The sequence below is a fragment of the Pteronotus mesoamericanus genome, unplaced genomic scaffold (genome assembly GCF_021234165.1).
Source record: "Pteronotus mesoamericanus isolate MK-2021 breed Mesoamerican mustached bat unplaced genomic scaffold, CSHL_Meso_final contig_20, whole genome shotgun sequence".
NCBI lineage: Eukaryota > Metazoa > Chordata > Mammalia > Chiroptera > Mormoopidae > Pteronotus > Pteronotus mesoamericanus.
Genome location: NW_026555085.1, coordinates 45,978,004 through 45,997,202, shown reverse-complemented (window position 1 = coordinate 45,997,202; position 19,199 = coordinate 45,978,004). Strand labels below are relative to the sequence as shown.

Here is a 19,199-nt window from a genome sequence, read left to right as displayed (position 1 = left end):
TAATTTTTACATTAACTTTATTCTCCTGGGATTATGGGGAAAACACATTTTTAATCATCAAAAACTATTTTTTTTCCTCTGAAGAGGTTTTTCAAGTTCTAAACCTTGTTACTGCTAATATAATTCTTTCATGTTCTCCCACAATATCCTGAAATTGTCCTTTCTCTCATAATAAAAGTATCTGTCACAATCATCCTTTCTCTCATAATAGAAGTATTGCTTCTACTATGAAAACAAAGAATTAGTTTAACATCGTGTGGTAAAGAATTTTCAAACAAATATAAATTCAAAAATATGAAATCAATTTTTGTTAACTTTGTGTATAACAAATCAACTAAAAATTTTTTCAAGTAAATATTTTTTTTGATATTTAGTAATTTGTCCATCACAAGAAATAAAGCACTGACATCCAACATGTGTTTCTTGACAAACTATATAATATCCTACTTGCCTTTGACCCATTTACTTTTTTAATTACCAATTTTAATATGTGTACAAAAAAGTGACTACATGGCAAATATCTGGAAAATCTTTCACTGTGTTGCAAACTTACACAATGAAACAGAAAAGACACATGGAAAGTTCTAGGCTCTTTAATTTGCTGCAACACAGTTCAATTCACTCTCAGTGGCCCAATCACAGCCTGGCCACGTATTTATTCATCTTTTCCCTATTCCACACTGCTTCAGGATAATCATTATAAGCCAACTGTCCTCTCAAGATCTAGAACCAACTTTGAACATTTTCCTTGGGTACATATCTCTTCCAAACTGGTGGCCATGCTTCAGTGTCATTACATCAACTGTCTTATCACATGTTGCTGAAGAAGCTGAAGAAGCAATCACAATGCTCTTCCATTTCATTTTGTAGCCACCAATCTGTGACCTCATAAATTGAAATAATTCTCCTGTATCTTTCACTTTTATCATTCCAAGAAATTAACATTTTCACAGATGCCCTCTTAAAAGTAAACTCTTTGTTCCAAGAAATAAAATATTTGTTTATTATGAACAACAGGTATTCAGTTTCTACCAATGTGTTTTGAATACATGAAAATTTGTTAACATCTCCATAAAATTCATATTCACTTTAAAATCCAGTAATTTCAAATACATTGCACTTTTTTCATGTTTTATCATTTTTTTCCAGTGCTTTTTCCAGTTAGAAATTCCTTGTGTTTTAAATGATTCTTCTTTACAATCAAATTCTTGTTAGCCACATAATGTAAAATGCCAACCACCAAAACTCTGTAAACATACTTCTTTAATTTTTCCTATTGTCCCTGGTCTTTGTGGACTTTGCAGGTAAATGATCACAAAAGAGCCTCTACATTATGCTGGTGACAGAATCAGCAACTAGTTATTGATGATGATGCTAATGTAGTACACTACTGGTTTTCTAAACTTGTTATTTCAACACCATTACTTGTCTGAGGAATTATAGAAATTTTTGTACTTGTATTTTAATATAATTTCAAAAAATTTCCACAAAACAAATTATAACTGACCATATTCATAACACTGAATAGCTGAAGAATAAGAAATTCTGTACCCAAAGGCAATACAAAGCTGGAAAAACACCAAAACAGGACAAAAAAATCCATGCAGGTGGGTTGGCAGAAGACTAACCAACTGCTGAGTTACACGAACAATCTCATTGCTCTTTTTGCACATTGTTTTTTAAAAAATTGTCAACAGCTACAAAACAGCTTCTTATGGCAGTTAGGAAATACAGAACAGAAATGTGTTTCCTTATCCCTCTTCGTTCAACAACCCTGTATCTATCTTAAAAGAAACTAGACCTTAAGATTTTATCAATTTATTAACTCTTAGGTTGTTATGTGGAGACAGTTGTGAAATTTTAAACATACAGACTTTTGCCTTTGGAACACTTCCTTTTAAAGGTACAGTAAGGTCTTTCATTTAGCTGACAGAATCCAAAATGAAGAATCCCTTAATGAAAACCAAATATCAATAAAAATAAATTTTGTTAACTAAGAAACTGAAAGATCTGAGATTTTACCTTACTTGCAACCGAACAACTTAGGTTGCCACAGTATTTCTGCCTATAAGATAAATTTTAAACTCAATTATAGTAAAGCTTTCCACCATTTGGCCTCCAGGTATTTTTCTGTTCTTATCTCCCTCCTCAAGTCATGTTTACAGTATTTTTATCCCACATGATCATTTGTAAGCGTGTATGTTTACTGATTTTCTGTCTTGTTCACTAAAGGTATAATCTAGCAGGAAACATATCTATTTCATTCATACATGTATATTCAGCACCTATCATAAAACTGTCACATAGAAATTACTTAATAAATATTTGTTAAATAAAATTTCAATGTAATTTGTTTCTAACTAAACTCCAACACAGGCTACTCCTCATTGGTTCCCTCCTCTCACCAACTCACATACTGATATCTATATAAAGTCTCACCTGTCCACATGACCCAGATGGGTCCCCACATCATAAATCCCTTCGTAATTTCCTACAGAACTTTATTTAATTCTCACAGCCCTATTTTCTCTGGTTAAAAAAATGAAGAAACTAAAGCTTAGAGAGATAAGAAATGTGTGTAAATCATAATCCCAGTGAGGCTATGATGAAAATTAGGTGTATCTCACTTCAAAGACCCTATTCTTAACCCTTTTACACTGCATTCTTAGCTAAAATGATTCTCATGATGTTACTGATTCAAAGCCCGGTTCTGCTACATATTAACAGTGCAATATTGAGGACTTCAGATGCTATACAGGTATAACCAGAGGTAACTGTAGTACATACCTAAAAATATAAAGATTAAATGAGATGATGAATGAAAAGCACATAGCACAGTCACTAGCACTTAACACAGAAAACGCTCAAGAGATGTTAACTATCATTATCATATTCCTCTAAAACAGGTCAGCAAATTTTTTCTTTAAGGGTTAAATGGCAAATAGTTTAGGCTTTGTGAGTTACAGTCTCTGCTGCAACAAAAAATGGGCAGCAAGCTTGATTTGACCCACATGACACAGTTTGCCAACTCCTGCTTTAGAGCAGGGCTCTTCAATTTCTTGGCACTACTCATATTTGAGGCTGGGTAATTCTTTGTTATGGAGGGCTGTCCTGTGTGTTATAATATGTTTAGAAGCATCCTTGGTCTCTACCCACCAGATAATAGTAGCATTCCCTAAGTTGGGATAACCAAAAAAATCTCCTGGGGATCACAATCACCCCAAGTGATAAACATTGCTCTACAGCAATCAAAAATAAAAAAAGGTAGCTTGATTTTTCTCATAATGAAAATACTTTAAGTGGGAAAATAATTTAACATACTAAAAAGTAATTATACTCACTTAGCTAAAATTCCCACACTTAGCAATAACTTTATAACTTCTGTGAGACACACGGCTGTGGTTGAAAAGTAGAGTTCTTTGTCTGATGTCCTTGTGTATCTTAAAGCTATGGTGTAAGTTGCAGCCACCAGGGTCATCACTGTCAAGCAGTATAACTTGAATAATAAACTGACATTTTCTGGAAAATATGTGCAACAAAGATGTTATTTAGTAGACAATATTAATGTATATAAAAGTTAATCAACATTATACCTCAAAATGCTTTCCAATTTCAAGCACAAAATAACTTTTTAAACCCATGATGTTTAAGAACTTATTTCAAAACAATACGTTCCAATTACATGAATGTAAAAAAAAAACCACACATACAGGAAACAGCTGGCTTTGAATATCAACTGGTTAGGATTGATTTTGTTCCTTGGAAATGCCTCAACTGCAAGACTAACTCTAGTTTGGTATGTTATAAATTATGTAATTTATATATCTTTATAACTCAAACTTGTGAAAGCAAAGAATGAAAAGATGAAAACAAATTACAGCAATGTATATTCTAAATTTAAAGACTGCAGAAAGAGAACAAAAGGAATAATTGTGTTAAAAGAGAAACATAATAAAAAACTTTATCATAATAAAAAAACAAATCATGTAGCCTCTCATAGCATTATAGAGAAAAATACTTCAAAACTCAAAAAAAGAGTATTAAGGGCAAAGCCTTATAAAACTTGAAATGCAGGATATGCACGACTTTAAATAAACTCAATTTAAGAACTGCTTGCAAGTGTGTTCATTCAGGCACCAGGGTGGGTCAGACGCCTTCAATAAAACCCCAGGCACTAGAGTATCAGGTCTCCCTCATACTTCCTTACTCCCAGCCCCGCTCCAATACTGTCATCAGCCAAGACTCAATCTATTTCTACTTTCTCTACAAACCCCCCTCCTCTCATCCTTAACCTTTCAAATCTACAGAAGGATCAGCAAAATTTTTCTGTAAAGCACAAATAGTAAATATTTTAAGCTTTTCAGCCTACAAGGCAAAATCAAAAATGTCATATAGGTACTTAAGTAATGAGAGAAAACAAATTTTCTGATAAATTCAAAATATAAAATTGAGTACAATGCTTTATAATATAGGTCTACTATTGAGAACAATTAAATTATTTTGAGGGATAACATTTTGCTTTATCAGTCTTCAGAGTAGTGCTCCATCAATTCGACTGCAAATGCTCATCTGTAAAAACCATTCTTAGCTCATGGGCCATATAAAACCAAATGACAGTCTGGATTTGGTCATTGGGTCATACTCTGACAACCCAGTTTAAGAATCAGAAGGACACAGGGTGACTCTGGGCTGCTACTGTAAGTACAATAGCACTACAAAAGCATTAGATATGCTTTTGTTCACTGCTTTGGGAGACTAATTCATGAGATGAAACAAAATCAAAGATGACTTTCATAGGGAAATAAAATGGGAGTTTCAAACAAATTACCTTTAGATTATGTAAGGCAAGAACTTATAAGGTTACAGGTTCTTCAATATAAATATTTCCCTGGAGGTAATTAAAGAATTATTTGTAAATTGTAGACAATTTTTTAAGTTATATCCAGTATTAACAATTGTAAAAAGTAACATGATAGAACAGAAAAAATAGAGCTTGTATCTGCCTAAACTTTCTTTCCAAAAGATCTAAGGAGCTAAAAAGCAATTTTTATGTGAAAGGAAGTGAAGATCACTACACTACTTCCTTTGTTCTAAACTTTCCCACACAAGGGAAAGGTATATAACTTCAAAAATAAACAGCAATAACCTTTAATTACTAAGTAAAGGAGAAAGTACTTCCCATCTAGATCAGGCGTGGGCAAACTACATTTCATCTCTCATTTCTATATAGCCTGAAAGTTCAGGATAGTTTTATATTTTTAAATAGTTGGGGAAAATACTTTCAAAAATTTTAATCTGTTTATTGATTTAAGAGAGCGAGTAAGGGGGACAGAGAAACATCAATGTGAGAAACATCGACTGGTTGTCTCTCATACGCACCCCAACTGGGGATCAAACTGGCAACCTAGGGTATGTGCCCTGACCAGGATCTGAACCCCCAACCTCCAGCCAACTGAGGCACACCAGCCAAGGCAGAATAAAAAAACTTTTAAAATAACCTTTTGTGAAACATAATTCAAATTTCAGTATCCATAAATAAAGCATTACTGGAACACAGCCATGCTCATTTGTTTCCAAATTGTTTATGGCTACTTTTAGCCCTGCAATGGCAGAGTTGACTAGTAATGACATCCAGTCCTTTACAGAAAAAATATTGCCAACCCATGTCCTAGATTGTCAACACTTTCATAGTAAGAGAGGTTAGGACTGCCAAACTGAAAACTATCCCCAAAACAACACTGTGAGTGTTTAAACACTAAATGAACTATGTATAGCCTGCAAGTCTATTCTGACTTAAAGTTATTATCATTGTCATCAATGGTGAAAGTATAGCTATTTGCATAGGAATATACATTATATTCTTGAAAATAACTACTGATTTAAATGAATCAGCAAACAGATAAGTTTAGACACTTGTAAAACATATAGGGCTTTGGAATGGAATCCATTTACAAAACAAACGTTTAAAAAATACTTAATGCTTTTAGCATTGTTTTCTCTAATTTCAGTTTAACATTTGGATCAATATACTTCTTCAATCCATTCACAAATTCTCCTGTATGAAATTTCAATTATTAGCAATTTCAGTTTTTCCCAGGTAAAATAAAAAGTTCATCTCATGTACTCACTGTAAATTTTGTTTTCACATTGTGCCCAAGGCCAGTAACTACAAACCTAGCCCACAACTCATCTGCATTGTTTCTGTTTCTCATAAAGTTCCCATTAGCTCCCACACATTATTTGTTTCTGTGTAGCAAATGTTCCCGAAAAGAAATTTAGGGTCTGAAGTTATTTTTGTTGTTCTTGTTGTTATATTTTATTATATTTTAGATGGGACATTATCTGTAACACCTGACAACTTGGAAATTCAGGAAGTTCCAGATTAATCCTTTGTGAATATCAGAAAGCTATGGCAACTGCATTTTGTTATGATTATACATGTCTAGAGGGCATATAAGATTTCTAACATGACCAAGGCACAACATAAGTATTGGCAATAGCCTAAACCGATAAATTGTTACAACTATTTCAGATAATGACTTGGACTCCTTTAAAGTTTCACTCATCATTAATCTTGCTGTTCCCATTCTGTTACTTTTATCTGTTATCCAAACAATTCTAGAATTTTTTTCCCCCTGTACTTCCTGTGTTGCTACAAAAATAAAAAGGCGTTTAAGGTTGGATTTAACTTGAAATGAGAGAATGCATGAGAGAAGCAAATGAAACTAAGACAATGCCCCAGGGCAGGGCGTAAATGATCAATGCGGACACCCCAACCAGGAAACTAATTTGGCACCCATGCAGAAGGTACTCTTCAAATATTTGTTCAACATTTATTTAGAGGTGAAGCCAACTGCTTTATGGGGGAAGGGTGAAGAAAGAACTGGGTGTCACCCAGACTCTTCTAGTTACTGCTCTACCATCAAGAAATTCAGCTCCGGTCCTAACTTCCCCTACTCGGGAAAACAAAGGGCTGCGGAGTTCAGGAGACTCACCTTCAGGAAATGACAATTAGTCATCAAATAGTGTTACTCCAATTTGCCATTCCTGCAGAGAGTGGGGGGTGGATCTCACCTTCCACCCAAATATCAGTGTTCCTTCTAACCACAGAAAACATTGTCCTTGGGAGGAACTCTGTAAAGGCCGTTTTCCGCATCCCATTACGGTTTCACAGCCGCTGCTTAGGCTCTGCATCAGAAGCACGCCTGCAAGCCTCCGAGCATCATAGGGGCCCAAGGGGGCATCTGACACCGCAGGCGCGAGGACCCGGACAGAGGTGGCGAGCGATCCTGCCTCCCGCTGGGTGATGCGGGTCCAACCAGAACCTGTGCCCCGACCCCTCTCCAGGTCCGCCGCAGCCCGGGCCTGTCTGAATCTGATTCCCACCCACGGCCAGCTCCTTGAGGCCGACGTGGTCTGGAGCCGCGGAACTGTCCCGCGCACAGTCCGCAGCCGCGAAATGCCGCGGTGGAAGGCTGGCCGCCAAGCGCTGCCCTGACAAGCTGCAAAGCGGACTCAGTCGGGAGCGCTTCAATACAAACTCCTGGTGCCCGGTACCTCAGACTAGCCCCAGAGCCCCACGGACGCCCAGAGTGCTGGGCCGCCGACAGGTGCCAAGGATTGCCGACTCTCTTCTGCCACCGCCCCCCAACCCCACGGGCTTCCCAGCGAGAAAGGCCTCCCCCTTCCCGTCCCCTCAGTCTCCTCCCCACCTCCGCCGCCTCACCTCGTACGGCTGCCATGTTTCCCTGACAGTCCCTCGCGGAACTGACTCTCACCCCCTCGGCGTCCGCTGTTTAGAACACCCGGGACCGCCTCTTATGTCATAGAGACGAAAATCGCTAGGCCTAGAGCGCCCTGTCCGCCGACTGTCCTCCGGCTTCCGGGCCAGCCAGGCACAAAGATTGGGCTGAAAAATACGAACTACTCCCAAAACTGAGACAACATGGATGGAGAGGAGGACTTTAGGGCCGAGGCCTTGCTGACAAGTGTGTAAAACTCGGCTCTAGGGCGTCGTTCTGTAAACTACAAATCCCGGCCGGCTAACCAAGCGGGGTTAAGAGAACAGAGCGTTGCCTTCTGGGAATTGTAGTCATGCCCAAGGTGATTTGACAGCAAATAAGGATTTGGAGTTAGACTCTGTGATTCATGCCTGTCAAAGCTATTGCAGAAACTTCCACGACTCATAAAATAACAGAAACTACTTTCGGCAACGTTCTAACTTCCAGCTCACTTATTTCCTTCCATTGTTACCTCTTTTTTAAACCTAACATAACTTATATCACATATGGTTCAGAAGTATCATGCCTTTGGCCTTATCATCAGCATTATCATCGATTATATTTACCTACTCGAATATTCTAACTACATGATGGCCACACAAAAAAAAGGGCTTCAAAAACGTTAGACGTGTCAACAGGCACTTACTTCAACTTCTATAAGCTCTACTTTCAACAGGGGATACTAATGCACATTAGCAATTTTAGAAATTTATTGGCAAAATGAATGGCTTTCAACATATGTGAACTGGTTAAAAATACTATATAGGTACCTCATCCATCAAAGAAACAGGGGTACAAGATTCTGAGATGCCCAGCAGGCTACAACATCTGTAGAATGATGTTTCCCAAAAATGACTTTAAGAGGTTTGAGTGGTTAATGTTATGTATGTTATATACTATTGTCTTATCATTAGATATACATACAGATATATGAAGTCTGTCTGGAAAATTGTTAATATAAGGAGAATGATTTGCATGACATGGATATAACCCGGCTGTCAAGGAGAATGGACTGCAACGCTCATGTGTAAACAATGGCCACTTCACTGTACAAGTCAGAGGGGGTGGTAGACACCATTGAGTGAGCATGTGTACTGTGTGGCCATCGCATTTAAAATGACTGAAGGAGTAGAGCAACGAATCTGCATTCGTTAAGCTTGAACATTCCTCCAGGAAAACTATTCGGACGATTCAGAAGGCCACAGCTATGGGCAACTAATGATTGGCAGCTTCATCAGGACAATGCATCCACTCATGCATCATGCCTGGTGCAGAGTTTCTTGGTGAAATCACCCAGGTGAGTCAGTCCCCATAAACCCAGAGTTTGTGCCCTGCAACTTCTGGCTTTTCTCAAAACTAAAATCACTTTTGAAAGGGAAGATATTTCAGACTGTCAATGAGATCCAGGAAAATATGACAGGGCAGCTGATGGCGATTGGGAGAACTGTGTGAGGTCCTAAGGTACCTACTTTGAAGGAGACTGAGGAAGCATTGTCCTATGTATAATTTTTCTTGTATCTTTTTCAATAAATGCCTCTAATTTTCATATTATGTGGCTGGATACCTTCTGGACATACCTCGTATGTAGTCTCTTAACATTATTGGAAAATTTTGCATGACATATTATCATCACATAAATACTAGGAGAGGCTCATAAGAGACCACAGTTGACTTTGTAGAGTCAGATATTTGATTAATCTCATTTTGGAACAGTATTGGAACCTCCCTCTACCTGTTTATATGTGTGCTCACTAGATTCATCACCTCTTCCTGTAATTGATACAGTTTGCACTTGTGAAATTATTCAATTCCATGCTGTGTATGTTCTTATACATACACTTAGACAAAAAACACATATGTGTACTTGAAATTAATTTTAAAAATTAAAATATTCCATCATAAGTTCATTCTTTTACAACTAATGCTGTTTACAGTTTATCTATTTCTGTTTTAGAGTCATTATAGTCTCAATTTAGTTTAATTAACTATAATTATTCTCCTTTTGCTGCTCCAAGGACATCTACATGGCCCTTGTAAGCCTGCTACTTTCTTTAAACCTGCACAAGATTTTTGAAACTTTTTTAAAAATTATTTCTAGCAACAAATGGTTCCAGGGCCAATCTTGATTTTTCTGTGTCCTATGTCCTAGAATCCCCTATGCTTCAAGAAATTATAAGTTCCTTCTGGTGGAGTGATGGAGAACAGACACACACACACACACACACACACACACCCCCATAAAGTGCTGGGTAAAATGTTGCCAGGCCATTTTTGTGGCATTTCTAATTCAATTAACATATTTTGCTACTGAATCCTACTTTTCTTATAAATTTTCACTACCCACAAAGACTTCCTACAACACTGACATGAACCCTGACAGATTTTGATGCCTCTCGTCCTAATCTGATCAGCTCAAGGTCACCAGGGACAAAACCTAAACTCAAAGTGAGGATTTTCTACCCATTTCAGTGAAGGAAACTGCACACCAGAGGAACTGCATGGGGTGTTTCAAGAAACAAAGGAATAGAGTTACAGAATTTGGAGGAAGAATAGAGTTAAATAAAATTTAAAGGAAATTATGTTTTGATAGGTTTAAAACAGGCCGGTGTTTGATGAGATCAACATCATATCTGCATTGCAGAATGATCTTGGGATGCTGTTTCTTGGAAACTATAGTTATTGTAGATGTGGACTGTCATATTCAGGAGCCCCTTTAATGAAGTCTTTTCACGTAGGTTGGAAATTGAGGCTGCTGCTTTGTGTCAGAGTGATTTAATCCTCTAAGCGAAAATAGGATGTTTCATTCTTAATGATATAATTTCAATACTACGTTTCCTAATAATGTATGATTGTAAAAAGCCAAAAGTGGGATTGCTAGTAATACTTTACAGCATGTCCTTGGGAGAAATATTATTTCCTGTTAACTTTACATCTGGCTTTTCTGTTTGTTATCCTGGACCAATGGATAGCCAAGCAGATATTTACATTCTCAGTTTGAACTAATTTTTCCTTTCCCATTCTGAATTATCCTAAGTCTTGGAAAGAAAATATTGGCTTAATGGGTTTTTTAAATATATGCCTAGCTTTCTATACAACACTGGTTATTGCAAGAAGCATCAATCTTAAACATGCGATCCACAAGGTAATTGGTACAATAATAAGCTATGCAGCTATTTTTATTGTCATTTGAGAGCCTAATGATAATCCTTTTAAAAATTACATTCTATCGATTATACTATTACAGTTGTCCCAATTTTTCCCCCTTTGCCCTCCACCACGCATCCACCCTTACCATACCCTCAGACAATCCCACCTCATTGTCCATATCCATAGGTCATGCATATATGTTCTTTGGCTACTCTATTCACTATGCTGTACTTTACATCCCTATGACTTTTCTGTAACTACCAATTTGTACCTCTTAATCTCTTCACCTTTTTTGCCCAACCCCACCACCCTCTAGCATCTGAAAACCATGAAAATGTTCTCTGTAACTATGATTCTGTTTCTGTTTTGCTTGTTCGATTATTTTGTTTTTTAGATTCAATTGTTAATAGGTACATATCTGTTGCCATTTTCTTGTTCATATTTTTGACCTTCTTCTTCTTAAAGAAGACCCTTTAAGATTTCATATAATACTGATTTGGTGTGATGAACCCCTTTAGTTTTTTATTGTCTGGTAAGCTCTTTGTCTGTCCTGTAACTCTAAATGATAGTTTTGTTGGGTAGAGTAATCTTGATTTTAGGTCCTTGCTTATCATCACTTTGAATATTTCTTGCCAGTTCCTTCTTGCCTGCAAAGTTTCTTTTGAGAAATTAGCTAACAGTCTTATGGGGGCTCCCTTATAAGTAACTAACTACTTTTCTTCTGCTACTTTTGAGATTCTCTCTTTATCTTTCACTTTTGGCATTTTAATTATGATGTTTCTTGGAGTGGGCTTCTTTGAGTTCATCTTTTTTGGGACTCTTTGCCTCCTGGACTTGCATGTCTGTTTCCTTCACCATAGAGAAGTTTTCTCTCATAATTTTTTCAAAGAGATTTCCAATTTCTAGCTTCTCTTCTCCTTCCAGTACCCCCATGACGCAATTGTTGGTACACTTGAAATTGTCCCAGAGGCACCTTACACTATCCTCATTTTTTGGGGGGACTCTTTTTTCTTCTTGCTCTTCTGACTGGTTGTTTTTTGCTTCTTTATATTCCAAATTGCTGACTTGATTCTCAGCTCCATCCACTCTACTGTGGATTCCCTGTAAATTGTTCATTTCAGTTAGTGTATCCTTCATTTCTAACTGGTTCTTTTTTATGTTTCCATGTCCCTTTTTTATCATATTGAAGTTCTCTCTGAGTTATTCTGCTCTTCCCCTAAGTTCATTGAGCATCCTCATAACCAGGATTTGAACTCTGCATCTAGTAGATTCCTTGTCTCCATTTTGTTTAGTTCTCTACTGGAGTTTTGTTGTGTTCTTTCATTTGGGCCATATTTCTTTGTCTCCTCATTTTGGCAGCCTCCCTGTTTATTTATATGTATTAAGCGGAGCTGCTATGTCTCCCAAGCTTGGTAGAGTGGCCTAATATAGCAGGTGTCCTGTAGGGCTCAGTGGCACAGCCTATTACCCAAGTTGGGCACTTGAGCTGTACCCACTGTGTGGGCTGTCTACACTCTCCTATTGTAGTTGAGCCCTGATTGCTCTTTGCACGTTCAAGGTTAGCCACCACCTGTGTTCTGTCTGGGCTCACACAGCATAAGCTACAAAGTGATCTGCAGATGGTTGCTTCCTGTGCTGGGCTTGTAGGTTCCCAGATGAAGCCAAACTGTGAACCTACACTGGCTGCTGCTTGTGCTAGGCCTGGGGCCACTTAGCAAGAGGTATGGGGTTTGGGGGCTTGCTGAGGCCAGCTGTTGCTTGTTTGAGAGAATTTAGGAAGATGTGAAGCATGAGCCAAGACCAGCCATTCATATGGAAAAACCACTGGAAACAGCTTTAATTGGCCCACAAATTGGGAGGGGAAGAGCCTCAGGGAATGACCAGGGTGGGACAAACAGTGTGAGCCAGGTAGGTGGAGTCTCCAATATGGATCCTGCCTGCCGGCTCTGTAGGGGAAGGGCTCAGAAAAGGAACAGTAGCCTCTGTCAGCACTTCCCTCTGGGAGAAAGCTGTCCCCCAGCTTTCGCCCTGATGCCAAGCAATTAAGTTCCTCCTCGTATGTCTCTGGTGCCTTTCAATGTGCTGCCCCAATGCTAGAGCTCAGAGCAAGTGAGCCTGTGTGTGGACCCTTTAGGTGGAACTGCCAGGGGTTCTAGCAGTCTCTGTCCTCCAAAGCCTCAGTCCCTGCTGGTTGTACAGCCAGAGGTTATTAATACTTATATTGCTGGCACTGGAACACTAGGCTGGTATCCTGTTGTGGGGCTGGGACCCTTCACTCCTGAGAATTCCCTGTCGATTTCTATCTGCCACAGGTGGGTGTGGGACCAGCACATTCCACGTCTCTGCCCCTACTACCAGTTACGATGTACTGGGTTGGCCAAAAAGCCCATTTAGTTTTTTCTGTAAAATAAAAGACACATTTTTCATTTTCACCAACATTTTATTGATTTGGATGTTTTGAGTATGTTGGCTATCTCCCACTATTGGCTTCTAGTGGGTAGAGGCCAAGGGTGGTGCCAAATATCTTCCAATGCCTAAGACAGCCCCACCACAGCAAAGAATTATTTGGCAAAAATGTCAATAGAAACTTCACAAACCACTTTTGACACATTTGATCAGTCACGGCACCTTCTCTATACATGGCACAAATCCTTTTTTGTTTCAGTTGTGTTTTTACCTTTCTTGAAATAACAAAGTATAATATGCTGAAAATGTTGCATATGTTCTTCCATCTTCAATGTTAAAATGGCTACACAAAAATTCACCAATTTTGATTTTTTTTTAAATACATGCTGATATGATAGCTGCCACAATACAATCTAACAATATTGTTTCAAATGAAGTCAAAGACAACTAAGCACTACTAGAGTCATCGAATGGAAAAGACTAAATGAACTTTTTGGCCAACCCAATAATTTGTTCTTTAATTCCTTAGTTGTAGGACTTCCATTTAGCTCAATTTCTGACAGTCCTGAATGATGATTATTCTATAGTTTAGTTGTAATTTTGATGTGGTTGTGCACGGAGGCAAGGTGTGTTTACCTATGCCATTATCTTGACAGGAGGTCTGGTAATGATATTCCCGATCGTCACCATGAAGCTGCAGTATTTGCTTTGATACTCTGCTCACTTCTATCTCTGTTCAGGCATGAGAGTTACCATAGTCTCAAAGAATTCTTTAAAAGGAAACCCAGTACATATCCATTGGTAATAAAATAAAAGTGTGAACTAAAAAAGGGCTGTGCAGTAAGCAAAGACCAGAAGTCTTAGGGGGTTATAGTTAAATTCAAATATGGTAGCTATATAATAGATTATTAGAAGTGCTAAGGTTTAAAGTATAGTAAACCATTAACCATAAAGAACATGTAAACAAATGCAGATAGCTCAATGTGCTTGTTTCCATGACATTTTAAATATATTACTTATTCTGCTATTAAGAAAATAATACAAAACCAATTTGCTTGGTTATTGTTATTTTAGAACAATTCTCTCCAATGGTGTAATATTACTAAAGACAATCTGGAAGAATTGTTGCATTTTATAATTGAGAAAATAAAAAACACAAGGAGACAATGTAAATTTTAGTGTTTGGGCCAGGACTGTTAAACATGTGTAATAAGCATCAAAATCTAAACATTCCTTTTTTTAGCATAACTCTTTCTTGTCTTTGCCTCCTCTTTTAGTTACCACATCTCATTTTCTTTTTCTTGCCAACAGTCATTGACATGTAGTCTGTAGTTATTTCTACCATTTTCTGCTAAACTTGCTGCAATCCTATTTCCATTCAAGCCAATTCTACTAAAACAGAGCTCAGCAGTTGCCTACTCCATTGACCTTTTTTCATTCCTCATCCTCTTTTGTTTAGTCATCAGGCATTTACTGAAAGCCACACATGCCAAGCATTATTCTAGGCACTGAGAGCTAGAAAACAGAAAGTGAGAAAAATGAGGATGGGAGTGCAGTAGAATAAGGCAATGGAGTTTCTCCTCCCTTAGTTAACACTGACAAAGCCCTTACCATCTAATGGCTTTATATTTGTTATTTCATTTAATCCCCTTAAGAACTGGAGAATTACAATTGTCCCAGTTTTTATGACAAAGAAACTGCAACAAAAAGATTTTAAGTAGCACAGTTAGTAAGTAATAGACCTAAGCTTTCCTTCCATAACCATAGAGATTCTTTTATGTCTTTTCCCACTCTTCTGACTGCTTCTCTGTCTTGCCTCTTCCTCTTCATTCCATCCCCATTCCCTGGCGGTTGACCTCCCAAATCACCTTTTTCCAGCTCAAATTCCAGTCACCTCTCTGCCTTACTCTTTTTGTTAGCCCTTAAACTCAAATATTCTAGCCTAAACCCTTCATCTTTTTTTGATCAACCAGTTCCTTTTCCCTATTACCCTTGATCTAGGGCAGAAACCCTGAGGTTATACTTTGATTTTTTTCCCCCTCCCTTTCCTGACATGTTATTACATTCATTAAAGCTCACATTTGGTCCTTCACATCACCCATTACCACATGCCCTGGTCCTTGGAACAGCTTCCTAGCTATTCCAAAACCGACTCCAGAACCACTCTCCCAAAATTGATCTTCTGTTCAAGATTCTGCAGTGTTTTTCTAATGTCCTATTACAGGAAGACAACATATTCCTCTGCCTGGCTTTCAAAATCCCGCAAAAGCTATGCCAACCCTACTTATCTAACTTTATTTCCTACCACTTCCTTAAAAATAATCTGTTTTCTATCTGTTTCTTCTCTCTTTCTTTCCAATAAGCACCTTGCTTCTGAACTCCTTATCAGTTCCCATCTTGACTGTTAAAATCATCACTCAACCAATAAATGCCCTGCTTCAAGTTTGTCCTTTCACTCATTCCTTTTTTTCATTCAGTCATCCAATAAGATATTATACAGATGCCAGGGATATAAAAATCACTAAAACACAGTCTGAATCTCAAGAAATTCAATCAAACAGAATACATATGAATATATATATACTATTTACTTTAAGTGCTATAAGAGTATATATATTGGATATATCTCCTTGAGCAAAGGAAACAAAAGAGAAAAATAAACAAATGGGACTATATTAAACTAAAAACTTTTTGCACAGTAAAGGAAACTATCAACAAAATGAAAAGACAGCTAACTAAATTGGAGAGAAATATTCATAAATGACACATCTGACCTAACTAGACACTTCTCTCAAGAGGACATACACTTGGCCAACATATACAAAGATGCTCAACTTCACTTATCATCAGGGGAATGCAAATTAAAACCACAGTGAGATACCACCTCACACCTACCAGAATGGCTATCAGCAATAAATCAACAAATAACAAGTGCTGGTAAGGATGTGAAGAAAAGGGAGCCCCCGTGCACTGTTGGTGGGATTGTAAATTAGTTCAGCCACTATAGAAAACAGTTCAGTGATTCCTCAAAAATTTAAAACAGAGCTGCTATATGATCCATCAATGTCGCTTCTGGGTATTTATCCAGAGAAAACAAAAATACTAATTCCAAAAGATATACGCACCCCTATGTTCATTGCAGCATTACAACGAATAAATAGCCAAGCTATGGAAATATGGAAGCAACTTAAGTAAATGAATACTTAAAATAAATATGTAAATAAAATGTGAGTTACATATATAATATATATGCATATATATAATTGAATATTGTTCAACATTACAAAAAAAAAAAAAGAAATCCTGACATTTGCAACAACATGGATAGACCTAGAGGGTATTATGCTAAGTGGTGTCAGAGAAAGACAAGATGCCATATGTGGAACCTAAAAGAAAAATAAATGAACGGACAAAAGAAAAAAGAAACAGACGCATAGATGCAGAGAACAAGCTTATGGTTGCCAAAGGGGAAGAGGGTGAAGGGAAATAAACAAATAAACAAACAAACAAACTCCACTGAAAAACCAAAGGAAGAAGCAAAGGTAATAGCCACAACCTTCACTGAAAAGGTATATTCTAATCAGGCTGTTTGAGGACAAACAATTTCATGGGATGTCAGTAGAGTACATTCCAGGTTTCAGAGTGAAAAACAAGAGTAGAGAGCAGTGGTATTATGGACCATGACATGTCTGAAGAGTTCAATCTGCCTAATACGTATGGTGTGTGGAGACAGCATGAGAGGTATAGAAAAAGCAAGCTGAAGATAAATGGATATATTTTGAAAAATCTTACAAAATAGGTGAAGGGGTTTTTACTTTATCCCCCAGGTAATGGGAAAGAGCCATGGTAGGTTTTTAAGCAAGAAAGTGGAGGTTGGGGAAGGAGGTCAGGTGGCATGGTCAGATTTCGGTGGTAGAAAAATTACGCTAGTGAATCAGGCAGTAAGACTAAATCCTACACTACAGCAGTCACAGTGAGAATAGGAAGACATGAGTCCCAAAGACAATTCAAGCCAAATCAACAGAGCTTCATGACTCATTAAGTGTAGGGGCCGTGTAAGAAAGACACTCAGGACATTTGTAATTCATGCTACTGAAATTGATGGTGATGCCTTTGACCATAGAAGGAAATACATAGTGAGAGAAACAAGTCTGGCAGAGAAAAGGAATTCAGCCTGTGACCTGCTGAAGCGGAGGTGACCATCTGACAGTGGATCATCGGCAGGTGGTTGGAAATCTTGGGTCGGTGGTGGAGGACCTGGGACAGGATACATTTACCGTTTGATCTAGCGCTCTTTATTCTGATTCTGTTGTACTTACCAGGAAACTTTCTAATGTTAAGATTAGCTTTTCAAATTGTATTTTTATTGACTTGGTAATTTTACTTTTAGCCTTAATGTTATAACCTTGAATTGTGGCTTATCAATCATTCTTTTCTGTGTTTAGGGCTTTTGCAGAAGCAAATGGGGGTTGATAGAACAGATAAATCAAATTCCTGTATTTGCGAAGTTTAGTATTAGCTATAACCATCCCACTTCCTTCTGGGACAGATCCCTCCCCCTACCCCCTGACCCCAGGTCTTGCCTTAATAGTCAGCCAGCCTATCTTTAACTTTGCTTTTAAACTACAGGCATAAAAATCATGAAAACTTAGAAGTAGGTCTGTTTGAGGTTCACTTTTATAAAATCTGTGGAAAATGGATTTTGAAGCATATTCATGTTACAAATAACATTCAATCTATATAGAAAACAAATTACACAAACACCGTAGCAAAAGTCACTTAGGCTGAAAAAGTATATATGCTAAATATAAATAACCACTAACTATTAAAGCGGGTTTAACAGTCCCTCCGCCTGGAAGCCTTTATTATCTATGAGTTGATATTGGAAGTATGTAAGACAATAAAAATTACAGCTCTAAAATTTCTCAGTCAGTAATTCACTGGAGCCCTGAACACAGCTACGTAAGGGGTCAAGCAAATAAGGCAAAGAAATGAAGTGGGAGACCTGCAAGACAGCAAGGATTAGAACTAGGAGTGCCTGTCCTGTTAAAGGGCAGAGCCACTGCTTTACAGGAATGCTAGCCAAGTGTTGCCAGATAATTCTCTTTTCTTCAAGGGACCAGAAATCCAGACTTTATGTAAAATTTCCAGAATCTAAAAAACATCATGTGGACCTTTGCTCTAATTGTTCCCAATTAGTGGAGTTTTATCACACTGTATTTCCTGCCCCTTATCCTCGGGGAATAGGGTCCAACACCCGTAATGGATGCCTGAAACCAAGGACAGTATCCAACTCTATATATACTTTTTTTTCTGTACATACATACCTACAGTAAAGTTTAACATAAATTAGGCATAGTAAAAGATTAACAACAATAATAAGTAATAAAATAATTACAATATATAATAATAAGAGTCATGTGAATGTGGTCTATTACCATGTCTTATTGAACTGGATGTGCAGTAAAGCTAAGTGGCACAAATGGATGACCCACATCTGGGTGGAATAGAACAGGACGGTATAAGCTTTCATCACACTACTCTGAATGGTGTGAAATTTAAAACAATAATTTTTTATTTCTGGGGAATTTTCCAATTCATATTTTTGGATCATGGTTGACAGGAGGTCACTGAAACAGTAGAAAATGAAGCAGTGAATACAGTGGGGCAACTGTATATCAATTTAATCTATGTGAACAGTGGATAGCTAATGAAGCTAAAAATATTGACTACAAAATAAATTTTTAATGTTTAACACTAAATGTGATTTTAGAAATAAACTTCTACCCCAAGCATAATAATCTTATTTTAATATCTAAATGGCATCAAAATTTGTCTTAATGTTGCCAAACTTCTAACAAATAA

At 37.5% G+C, this 19,199-nt stretch overlaps 1 protein-coding gene across 2 annotated transcripts in view; it reads right to left on the bottom strand.

The window, feature by feature from the left end:
* The window catches only part of SLC35A1 (solute carrier family 35 member A1), a 30,025-nt gene extending 22,221 nt beyond the window's left edge, over positions 1-7,804 (bottom strand). The window contains exons 1-2 of one of the 2 annotated variants that reach the window (XM_054569689.1): positions 7,727-7,804; positions 3,342-3,519 (exon numbers count right to left, since the gene is read on the bottom strand). In XM_054569689.1, the coding sequence (XP_054425664.1) occupies positions 3,342-3,519; positions 7,727-7,742 (194 nt within the window). In that variant the 5' untranslated portion in view covers positions 7,743-7,804. The remainder of the gene's footprint in view (positions 1-3,341; positions 3,520-7,726) is intronic. The other variant, XM_054569690.1, reaches the window with a different exon arrangement.
* Positions 7,805-19,199: the final 11,395 nt, after the last annotated feature.